This window comes from Carassius auratus, chromosome 40, assembly GCF_003368295.1.
Source record: "Carassius auratus strain Wakin chromosome 40, ASM336829v1, whole genome shotgun sequence".
Taxonomy (NCBI): Eukaryota; Metazoa; Chordata; class Actinopteri; order Cypriniformes; family Cyprinidae; genus Carassius; species Carassius auratus.
The window spans coordinates 18,907,780-18,920,621 of record NC_039282.1 but is presented as its reverse complement, the minus strand read 5'-3'; the positions used below and the strand labels follow the sequence as shown (position 1 = coordinate 18,920,621).

Here is a 12,842-nt window from a genome sequence, read left to right as displayed (position 1 = left end):
AAATAAAAACTTGATTATGTGGATGGTTGTAAAAAGGTCATTTAGAATATGGGTGTGACCAAGTTTAACAAAAAGCATATAATTCCTAAACGAAACTGAAATTTGCGAAATGAGCCAAAATTAGGTACATGCAAAATGATTCTAAACCAATTCTAAATGCAAAATGATTCTAAACGGCTTCACATGCAAACTTTTAGCTATGATCGGGCAATAGGCAAACTGTCTACCCAGTGGGCAATTGATGTCAAATAGACATCAAATTGACGTCAAACATAGTCATCAAAGAACTGGTCAAAAATGCAAATCAAATCGATGTCAAAACTTGACATTAAATTGCCGTCAAGTTTTGACATTCATTTGATTTGCATTTTTTAAAAACATTTTTAACACATTGATGTCCTATTCTAGACCACAAGAATAATGACAAAACAGTATTAAATGCAAGACGTGTTTTATTAAATCCACTGGTTTATATCAGAATTTTGTAAATTTTTCTTAAATGAACATGTAGTTGTAATACCGTATACACTTGGTATTACAATTTCATTTAGCTGACACTTTTATCCAAAGCGACTTACAATTGCTATATATATGTCAGAGGTCACACGCCTCTAGGAGCATCTAGGGGTTAAGTGTCTTGCTCAGGGACACATTGGTGTGTCACAGTGGATTCGAACCCAGGTCTCTCACACCAAAGGCATGTGTCTTATCCACTGCACCAACACTTACTTAATATGTGGTTACAGCAAAAATGCTGCATAATTTTTTTTATTTGTAATTAAGGAAATCAGTATATTTTTGGTAAAATATAATATATTCACCTCTTTCATTGTCAGTAATTTATGCCTACATTTTATGAATAGTTTTTTGTTGTTGTTGTTTATATGTTTTTAACCACAGAAGTCCCAGAAGTTACAAGTCATGCAAAAATCAAACAACATATGACATGCCGAATGGATGCATTTTGAAGAAAAAAAAAATTTATTTGATGACTATGTTTGATGTCAATTTGATGTCTATTTGATATCAATTGCCCGCTGGGTTGATATCAATGTGATGTCAATATGACATCAACTGAACGCCTATAACACGATGTTGATTTGATGTCAACTCAATGTCAAACATGTTGGCCCATATACTTACATAATCAATTTCAGTATGGGATGAACCTAATATTTTCACCAATTAACCACTGGAAGGACTTGATGTATAATCTGACTTTGAAATTATGTTTTGCAGCATCTTGATCAAATCTTGTCTAATATTTGACGTCAAATTGACATCAAGGTGCCCACTGGGTATCTACAGCGGACACAAACTAATTTCTTTGAAACATCAGAAGGGTTTTATGTCGCTCATTACCGACAGAGGGCAGACAGCGATGAGCACCGGTGAGTGGCGTGGATCTACGTGCACTCATGTGACCCCGGTGCCGGTTAAAAGGACCGGCGAGCATCCGCGAGCACAGCGGGCGACCGGAGCCACAGCGCGGGTGTGAGAATGTCTCTGTACCGGAACTCAGCATGGTTCCTCAAAGGACTCAACGAATTTACCAAGTAAGAGCTGCACTGCTTCAAAAATATCACAACACCTCATTACGATATTAACAATCATAATGCTTAATTAATACGCATTTAAATGCATAATATATCATGATGTAATATAATATGCTACTATTAATAATAGAATATAATATAGTCTAATATAATATAACGTTGCATAAATACTTAATATTGAATTTAATTTTTAACATCTATATTGATGGTTAAATATTGCATGGGTTAGAGTTCAGCAATTCTACTACAACTGTTTATCTCTTATTTTATTAAATGTATTTAATGCATTTTTTTATGTGTAATGGGCACTGAAGAACAAATAACAAGTATTTTTGACCTTAAATTTTATCTAAATATTTGTACATATCCAACATTTGTCTGTAGGCCTATTGGATTTTTAACCATATGATGCAATAGTTCTTCAATTTTAAAGGGAAAAAAAATTCTTAATGTTTGCTTTTTAATTTTCGTTTTTCTTCAAAATGATGCAAAAAAAAGTGTTGCACATCATAAAAAATGGCAACATAAATCATGGCAAGGGTAAAAGCTTTCAAAGTCACTTTCTTAGATTTTTAGACAGCATATTACGGTGCTATAATAAATGGTGCACCGAATATGTTCAAAACAACACAAAAAGTTCTGCAAAATCAGGTCACGTGTTGCTTTTTGTTTTTCCATGGAATCCAATTTTATAAAAATGATAAGCCTATAAATTCTTGGGAGTCATAAAAACACTCAAACCGTGTCATCTCACTGCTCCTGTTTATCTTGCAGTGGCCCCTGCATCTCTGTTTTTTCCTTCAATCATATATTGTCACCCGGGTCAACCTCTCATGTCCCATAATGGGACACACATCACCCTTAACAGTGCACGCATTTACTGAGAAAAGCTTGATTCCCCCCGGCACCTCCTCGCTCCACTTCATCCCTCCGCCTGGCCTGGCACGCATGGACAAAGCCACTCTTTGAGATCGAGTCAAGGGCACGCGCTGCGATGCCAGGAGCGGTGCTATCAGAGGACGCACTGATAGCAAACTCTCATTAGCTAAGCGATGACGCAAGGAGGCACATTAGGACAGAGCTTCTTGAGTGGTTTCAGGACTCACAAACATTCTTCCAACGTTGACAGAACTTTTGTTCAAAGTTATCTGGTCTTTTCATAGCGTTCTCAAAACAGCACAAGCTTTGACTTTTGAATGTTCTCTGAGCGTTCTTGACCATTTCCATGCTAGCAAACTTCTAAAATGGAACGTTCCCCCCAAAATTAAATTTCCTTTGCATTCTGGCAAGGTTATAAACAAACGTTCTTCCAGTAATGTTAATAGAGCATTCATTAAAAGATATCTGGTTTTTGGTTACATTCTCAGAACTGTACCTCATTCATAGAATGTTTTTTTCAAAAAACGTTTTAGTTAAATGTGCATCTAACATTTTCTTAATGTTGCTAGCTGTTAACATTCAAAAGAAACGTTAACAGTGCTTTTAGAACCACTTTACCCCAGATAGCACACGTACATCTACAAGAGGTCTGTTAAACATTTCTTCATCTGGAGAGCATCTGCTGTGTACATCTGCATATTTAAGATGTCAGTTTTACATTCATAAACAAGCATAAACATCTTAAAGACATCTTCTAAACCTCTTTTTGACATCTGATAGGAAACATCCAATTGACGCATTGCAGACAAGCAAACATCTTAAAAAATACGTCTTGCAGATTTAAATGCAGATGTTAAATAGATGTCTCTGTGATGTACATGTGCTAGTCAGGGACCATTCTGGCAAGGTTTTCTCAAAGTTATAAACAAACGTTCTTCCAGTAACGTTAAAAGAGCATTCATTCATTCATTCATTCATTCTGGGCTTTAATAACATTCTCAAAATGATGTAATGTTCCCAAGAAATAAAACATTTTTAAAGCATTTTCATTATTTAATGGCACTGTTATTAAAACATTCTTAGAACATATTTCTGTCAGTTGGGTTCTTCCATCGCCATGATCTGATGCATGCAAAAGGTGAACTAATTGCTTTACTGAATGAATCTAGCAGCGTTTTGAGAGATGTGTGCATGCTCAGGTAACCCTGTGACATTTAGAGACTAATTAACCCTGCGTGTCACAGGGGGGGATTTCTGTCAGCATCTAAAAACTTTGTTGAGAAGGATCTGGAGACGTCAGTGGTGGGCCGATCCTTCCTGATCACTGGAGCTAACAGCGGGATCGGGAAAGCCACTGCCATGGCCATCGCCAAGAAAGGTGTGTGTTGGAGAAAATCAGCAGTGGTTGGTAAAATAGAAACAGACCTTGTGGTTCATGGTGTATTTAGGCTCTTCAAATGATTTCCATATGTTTTTGTGAATCTAAAAAGTATTGGGACACTTTGGTCACACAATAAATGTTCAAATGTCATTGCATTAGATAACAAAAAAAAAAACAGAATCTGAAAACAAATGATGCTGGTCCTTCACTTTTCTTGGTTGTAGCTTTACTTTAGCTCTGCATTTATCTAAAAGTAAACATTTTATCTAATTTTATTCATGTGCATTTATCTAAAGCAATGACATGCAGACAGTGTTATTTGAATCTCCAAACACTTTCTGTGCCGCAGTTTAACCTGTTAACCCTCTTCTTCAAGGTGGGACCATCCACATGGTCTGCAGGAACAAGGACAAGGCAGAAGAAGCCAGAGCGGAGATCGTCAAGGAGTCTGGAAACAAAGTATGATTGGGATTGTAACACAGCTTGCTGTCTTTGAGCAAGTCAGTTAACCTCAGGTCACACCAGGAGAACTGAAGCTGCTGTTTAATGAAGAATACTGTGGTAGTTTGCATAAGTTACCATTTTTACAGAAGTCGACTGAATCATTGAAATGCCCCATATATTTGTCTACACGCTGTCTGAAAACAGATTTACATCTGCATCTGTTTCTAATGCAAGATGTTCTAGTAAAATACGTGACCTTTGGCCTCTGTGTTTGGCTGCAGGAGATCTATGTGCATATTTTGGATCTGTCCGAAACCAAGAAGGTGTGGGAGTTTGCAGAGTCTTTTAAGAAAAAGTACAAAACCCTCAACGTCCTGGTGAGGCTTTAAAATAGCGTATACACTACGGTTTAAGAGTTTGGGGCCAGAAAGAATTTTTTTTTTCATTTAGAAATGTATGCTTTTATTTAGCAAGAGCATTACATTTACATTATCAAAAGTGACAGTAAAGACATTTAGAATGTTACCAAATATTTCTATTTCAGATAAACACTGTTCTTTTGAACTTCCTATTCATCAAAGAATCCTTAAAAAAAAAAAAAACTTTCAAAATTGTTAAAAATCTGAAATGTTTCTTAAGCAGCAAATCTGCATATTAGAATGATATCTGAAGGGTCACATGACGCGGAAGACTGGAGAAATAATGCTGAAAATACAGCTTTGATCACAGGAATAAATTACATATCAAAATATTTTCATATAGAAAAAACAGCTATTTTAAATTTTAATATTTAACCCTGTATCACAAAACCAGTCATAAGTTTGAATTTTGTTAAATTGAGATCTATACATCATCTGAAAGCTGAATAAATCTGGAATCATATGAGGGTGCAAACAATTATATATATATTGAGAAAATCGCCTTTAAAGTTGTCCAAATATAGTTTTTAGCAATGCAGTTTACTAATAAAAAATTACGTTTTGATAAATTTACAGTAGGAAACTTACAACATATCTTCATGGAACACAATTTTTACTTAATATCCTTATGATTTAATATAAATAAAAAAATTTTTTGGCTATTGCTACAATTATACCCCAGTGACCCCTTGTGCTCCAGGGTCACATATTTAATATTTTTACTGTATTTTTAATCAAATAAATGCAGTTTTGGTGAGTATAAGAGAATTCTTCCAAAAACATGAAACAAAAAAATTCTTACTGACCCAAACTTGAAGGGTAGTGCACCTATTTTTTTGAATGGCATTACCAGCCAATGGAAGTAATGAGATGTGGTTGGTTGACTGATTTGACTGTGACAGATCAATAACGCCGGCTGTATGGTGACTAAGAGGGAGGAGAATGGTGAGGGTTTGGAGAAAAGCTTTGCAAGTAACTCTCTGGGTAAGTGAGCAAACAAACCAAACCAGCTCGATATCGCCTCAGGACTACAAGTCTTTCCTACGAACTTTATAATAAAGAACATCTTTAGTACCTTAGCTTTGACCTGATGTCTCTGTTGTGTTCCTCAGCCGTGTACATCCTCATCAAGAGCCTCATTCCTCTGCTGGAGAAGAGCCCTGAGCCCAGAGTGGTGAGTAAACCAGAGACTGAGAGCGACAGACGGAGGTCAGACGGTCGGTCAGCATCTTTCTCCTCTCCTTCAGATCACAGTATCATCCGGTGGGATGCTGGTGCAGAAACTGCGAACGGGAAACCTGCAGTCTCAGAGGGGCAGATATGACGGCACTATGGTGTACGCACAGAACAAGGTACATATGTACACAGATAGAGTCCAAAGGAAAGCTTGTTCCAACATACAGAAACACCTTGCTTTGAAACCATTTGCTAGTTGAATCATTTATGTCATTGTTTTGCGTTCAGTGCATTTTAACTACATTTTAAAAATCTGACAAATGACGGCAGTCCCAGTTTTTTAGTTATTGGTAAGATGTTTGGGTAACACTTTAGAATAATGGTCAATTAGTTAGTTAACTACATTAGTTAATATGATCTAAACAAGAACAATCCTTCTACAGCATTTGTTAGGTAAAAATTGATAGCATGAATGCACTGTAAGTCACTTTGGATAAAAGCGTATGCTAAATGCATAAATTTAATTTAATTTAATTTTTATTAATCTTAGTTGATGTTAATTTCAACATTTACTAATGCATTATTTAAATCAAAAGTTGTGCTTGTTAATATTAGTTAATGCACTGTCAATTAGCATGCACTAACAATGAATAACTGTATTTTCATTAACTAACATTAACAAAGATTAATAACTACAGTAATACATGTATTGCTAATTGTAATTAATAAATTAACTAACATTAACTAATGGACCATTATTCTAAAGTGTTACCGATTTTTGTAATGTTTTGTAATGAATGTAGTCTCTTCTGCTCACTACAAATATTATTATTATGTGTTTTCTATTGTAATATATAGTAAATGTAATTTATTCCTGTCATGCGCAGCTGTATTTTCAGCATCGTTCCTCGTCTTCAGTGTCACATGATCTTATTATTATATTATCAATGATGAAAACAGTTGTGATGCTTCATGCTTTTGTTTTTTTAGAGTTCTTTAATGAAAAGAACAGTGTTTATTTAAAAACTGTATTAATTTCACGCATACTTGCTGTATAAAAGTATTCATTTCTGTCCCCCAAAAAATCTTACTGAGCCCAATCTTTTGAATGTTATTAAAAAGCTACTTTAAAACAATATGCATGAGTTTTCTGTCTCACTGACTTCAGTAGCTGTTTGTTTCTTAGAGATTCTTGTGATGTCAGAAGTTCTTTGTGTTTCAGAGGCAGCAGGTGGTGATGACGGAGCAGTTTGCTAAAGCTCACCCCAACATCCATTTCTCTGTGATGCATCCCGGATGGGTCGACACACCAAGTAATTGCATACATACAATCATCATAAATTTAAACCATGATATGTTAAACCAACATACTGTATGCATTTTTACCTTTAAGCTTGATGTGGTTAATTTGTCAAATAACATGTTCAGTGTAATACCTCAAATGCACTGGTCGCTTTACATACAAGTGTCTGCCAAATGCATTAATGCAGATATTTATTTATCATTTATTCAGACTGATTGATTTGATGATGTCTGATCTTGATGGATTCATTTTCGCCTCTCGTTCTTTAGCCATTGCAAACGCGATGCCTGATTTCCACAGCTCTATGAAGGAGCGTCTGCGGACACCGGAGCAAGGGGCCGATACGGTCGTGTGGCTCGCTGTGTCCGAGGCAGCTGTCAAGAATCCCAGTGGGCGTTTTTTTCAGGGTGAGCAAACACACACCCACACAAGACACCTTGCTGTCCACATAAGCAGGAAATGAAATCTCATGCATGACAGAATGCACTCAAACAGCACTGCTAATGATGAAGCACGCGGGAGCCACAACTGATTGCAAGAGACTTGCCTTACCATCTTTCTAAAATCGTTCTCTAAAATGCATAAAAGTACATGCAGTTTTAAATTAGATGAGGCAACTTTTTAGGTATTAAATTGTTAACTTTTTTTCAATATTAAGGCAGCATTGCATCTTCTGCAAAGACAGCAATCTCAAAATGCATTGTGAGAAGTTGCATGAAACAATTAATCCAAGATTGCTTGGCAATATTCTGATATAAAATATACTGCAATTTCTTTAAGTACTAAAAAATCGGAATAAATTAGAAATGACACAATATTCGTGCATGTTATGCATCTTAGACAATGCTATTAAAGTTTATTTCCAGAATTTCAGGTTTGTGTCTCACAATTACAAAATATCAACTATTTTTGTAGTTTACATCTTGCAATGTTTTATTTTTTTCTCAGTAGATGGAGTTTACATCTCACAGAAAGTCAGAATTGTGAGATGTGAACAGTAGCAATTATGACTTTTTAAACCTTGCAATTGTGAGATATAAACTTGCAATTGGGATAAAAAGTCACAATTAATTTTTATTTATTTATTCATGGTGGAAATAAGCTTCCATGGATTTTGTACGAACATATCAATATGCAAGTGTCAAAGTAGAATCAATTATGAACTGATTTTATTGTGCCGCACAAAATTGCTGCCTGTGTAGAGCGTTCCAAACCAGTCCCTTAAAAGGCACCATGACAGTTAGGATGCTCCCTTCGAAGGCAGCTGCCTTTGTAGTTAGTGAACAATGAGGGAGCACACTAGGTTTTGGAACCCAGCTGCTTTCTTTCTCTCCATCTCCTCCAATAAGGCATCCATCTGTTTCCAAATGAAACAAGTGAGCGTTTCAGGAGACAGAGAATGGATGAAAGACACTGATGAAAGCAAGAAAAGCATGAGCAGCAGAGAGAAGACGAGGAGAATACAATCAATGTACAAAGAAAGACTGGACAATGGAAATAAAAGAGAGAAACAGAGCATAGCCAAAGGAGAATGAAAGGAGAAGAGTGAGAAGGATCAAGAAAGGGAAAAGAGAGTTGGCGGAGCTCCAGTGCAGCTGTAGTGGGCGGAGCTTCTGTACCAGACACGGCCGGAGTGAACTCCGTGACCTTATGACCTTTTGGGACTGGGAAAACCAAACAGCCGCTCCTCAGACTTCAAGGCCAGACTACTGCTGTATAGAGCTAAAATAAACTAATTATAAAAAATATCTTCAGAATTTTCTCAAGTTGATTAATCCCAGTACATCAGGGAAACTGTTTTGTATTGCAAGTTTTATGAAATGTACACATGCTAATGAGGCATTAGATAATAGAAATGCACTAATTTGCATAAATGTCCAAAACAGAAATCTGAACGTTGGATAAAGCCAGATTCAAACGTCCCGTTTCATTTTAATGACGTATTAGTGGTAAAGGTTTTTACAGTTGGGATTTTCTTGATCTATAATCACTCCATAAACCAGAAAATGGTAAACAGAAAAAATAAAATAATTTGGAGCAAAAAAAAAAAAAAAAAAAACAGATAAAACTCTAACATGTGGTGAATGTAAATACTAATGAAGTGAAGAAACAAATCTATTTTGGAAATAATGGCCGTTAAAGATGCACATTGTAGGTGAAATCTAATCAGATGCAAATAAAGTGTAATAAAATAAAGAAATGTGTATTTGTGATGTTTTATTTCTAGTCCAATCTCAAAATTAACCAATGCCTGGAAAAAAAAATTAAGAAGGTTTTGCCTGTAGTGTGCCTTAAAGTCTACTTCTTCTCACAAAGTGCAATTTAATAACTGTAATGTATGAATATAAAGCCACATATTTAAATCTCAGAAATATTCATATTACGTAATCATTAGAACACTCACTGTTGTGGCCTTGATTCTCGTTTCCATGGTAACAATGACTTGTGCATTTTTCTTCAGGATTATGGGTAATGTAGTTCTTCTGAATAGTGAGGAAATCAGACATGGCTTCTACTGATTCAATCAACCTGCTCTCTATATACATGCAGTATATATCGATTCTTCGTTGTTGTTTTTTTGTGCAGATGTTGTGTGTTAAACATCCATTTGTCTTTGTGTTTTACATGCATTAGATCGGCAGATGGTGTCGGCTCATCTTCCCTTGGCCTGGACGCACACTTCACAACTGGAAGATCAGAAATTCATGAGCGTCATGGAGGATCTGGCCAAAAGCTTCCAGCCTCACTAAAGAAACTCACATGAAAACACACAAACCAGATCACAAACAGATGTCAAACACTAATACATAACATATTTTAACAGTTTAGACACAGTCTAACCCGTATAAACCGTGTGGATGTTCTTACAGTATCTCACAACAAACTTCTAACTGTAGATTAAATCTCCTCCAGATCTCAGAAAGTTTGAAGGTGTGAACGACTGTTACGCTCAATAAATGCTTGAACATGTTTAAGTCTTTTACCACCATGACTACTTTCTGTCTCGTACATTTCAGTTCTCTCCTCTCATTGGTCAAATCAAACGCAGGTGTCGTTCTTTTCGGACAGCTTCTTCTGACACCATGTGATCAATCTCAGCCAATCACAGTGAGTTTATTCTCACCGTGTCAGTGACTCCAACGAATCAGGTCAATCAGGTGGGAACCCGTTCTGACCGGAGTCACCCCAGCTGTCAATCACTCACTCACAGCCAATCACCTGATGCAGCACAGGAAGCTGACGGAAAAGGACGTTTCCTGCTTTTGGAGGCCTGTGATTGGATGTCGCTTTGGTTTGACAGCATCACCTGATGTTCCAGAGAATGAGGAAGTGATTTGTAGTGTATTTTTTTTGTTCAGTATTTGCTCCGACAATAACACTTGATTAAATTTCTACATATATAGACTGGGTTATTAATTATTAATTATGATTGTACTTTGAAGCAGTTTTGTCAACATTAATAAATGTATTGGAAGGTGTGTTGGTGTATGTCAGGGTTATTATATTTAACAAAAAATCTTGAAAAAATAAACAACAACAAAAATCTGTTACTTGAAATAATAACCATTAACTGTAATAAAATATACAAATATTTTTTTCCATGCTTCCCAGAAAGCATTTCTTATTTTCACTGAGGTTAACTTGATGTACTAAATAACTAAAAGTCAAAAAAAAAAAAAAAAAAAAAAATTAAATCAATAAATAAATAAATAAATATATATATATATATATAATGGCAAAAACACAAGGTAATAACTCAAATAAAATATAAAAAAAAAAATCAACATTAAGCTGTATTAGTAGATTAATGATCCTAAAATAACACTGGTGTATAAGGCAAATATAATATATTTAATATTTTTATTGCAGTTACTAAAAGTTAAAGTTTACTGTACAATTATATTGAATTCCCCAAAAAAACTCACTCATAAAAGCTTTAAAATATGTTTCTTCTACCCATCTCAAAATATTTTTCATTTTTCCATGACCATTTTTTTTGTCAACACAAAAGCATTGCAATGTCATTTTTTTCCAACTTTAGATACAACTTTAACATGCAATTTAAATGACCAGAAGAACCATATATCATACAGCATAGATCTTTATTGTAATATTTCACTCAATCTCTGGGCTGAAACTACCAGTCAGCATTAAGACTTGCGTCAGTTTTCATATTAGTGGCAGAAGATTCTTGTATGAAAAATACAGATGTTTGAGCTCAACTTTGAATATATAGAGAGAGAATAATACTTCATTACGGAACTACTGAGGTAAAGTAAGATTTAGAAAAAGCACATAGAAAAACAGATCTCAAAGTCATTTAGAGTTATTAACAGTTTTAGGGTTCGATCATTAGAAGCGTGTTGAACCGTACAATGTGTTCAACGTCTGAAGAGAAAGAAAACAGTGTGTGTGATTTCACATGGTGGTTAAAATGAACCGCGACTCCCTGAAGCGTCAACATAAGAGCAAAACCTCGAAACAAAAATGACTTAATATTTCCAGGATGAATCTCGCGACACATTCTTGACAGATTTCGCGAGATTCACCCTTGTCGTTTTTATGGTAAATGAAGAAAAAATAATTATCTTTCCAATGAAATGACATGAAGATGATGTCATACAAACGCTGGTTTCACTGCATTACAAAGCTCACCCTGTTTAACTTTTACATTGAATCAGAAAAATCAGCTACAATCCTGCTGAAAAAAAAAAAACTGAATATGCTGGTTAGGTATGTTTTGAAGCATGGCTGCTGGTTTAAGTTGGTCCTTAGCCAAGACCAGATTAAACCCGCTGCCATGCTTCCAAACATACCTAACAGGTTTTACAGGAGGGAAAATATTATAAAGGAGAATTAAATTATTTACAAAGCTTGGAATTAGACGTATATCGAAACGAGCAAGCGCTTTACGCAGGCACGAACCAGGCATTTAACAGTGAAAGTAATGCAAACACTCACACAGAAGCCATTCGTACCGTCAGATCATGAACACACACAGACTGAGCAATTCAGTGCAAAAAAACAGAGAACTCGGCAAGACAATGAACGAGAGAGAACGACTGAGAGGAATGTGACAGCCGAGTGAAAAAGAGAAAATCTGAGGGGAGAGAGTCAAGATGAAAAGGAAGAAATAAAGTAAAGGATAAACAGCTTGGAATTCTGTCTTCTCAATGGCCAATGTGACTTTGACTGTGAGCTGTGCGTAAGTTTAAAACATCCAGCTTCAGCCTTACGCGCCAAAACTGAAGGATTTTTGAAATCAAACTATTTAAAGAAACAGTGCATCCAAAACGACAATTCTGTCACCATTTACTCAAGTTGTTCCAAACCCGTTGAACACACTAAAGTTAATATTTTAAAGTCATCTTAAATGTGAAATTTTTTAACTGCCGCCCTCGCATCTCTCAAATCTCAGTTGCATATAATGACCTTAGTTAGGTTAGGCGCCATATTGAAAAAAACAAGGCTTTACGGGATAGACTTTCTGTAATTTTCACAACTTTTATGGAATTTTCTCTTTAGAAAGTGTCTTTTTTTCTCAGAAAGACATTTCATTCGCTGAATAATTGGTATTTTGTTAGACAACGGTACAATCCATTAAACGCAATGTACTTCAGTGTCAAAAATACAAATTAAATATGGCACTACCCTAACTAAGCTTTGACATCAGAAAAAATACC

General features: G+C 35.5%; 1 protein-coding gene across 1 annotated transcript; it reads left to right on the top strand.

The window, feature by feature from the left end:
- The first annotated feature begins 1,452 nt into the window (after positions 1-1,452).
- Positions 1,453-10,141, top strand: LOC113058784 (dehydrogenase/reductase SDR family member 12-like). The gene is made up of 10 exons (XM_026226987.1): positions 1,453-1,556; positions 3,680-3,813; positions 4,193-4,275; positions 4,542-4,637; positions 5,582-5,663; positions 5,792-5,853; positions 5,927-6,031; positions 7,078-7,168; positions 7,428-7,565; positions 9,793-10,141. The coding sequence occupies exons 1-10, from the start codon at positions 1,501-1,503 to the stop codon at positions 9,906-9,908; spliced, it is 963 nt and encodes a 320-aa protein (XP_026082772.1). The 5' UTR covers positions 1,453-1,500; the 3' UTR covers positions 9,909-10,141.
- The last annotated feature ends 2,701 nt before the right edge of the window (positions 10,142-12,842 follow it).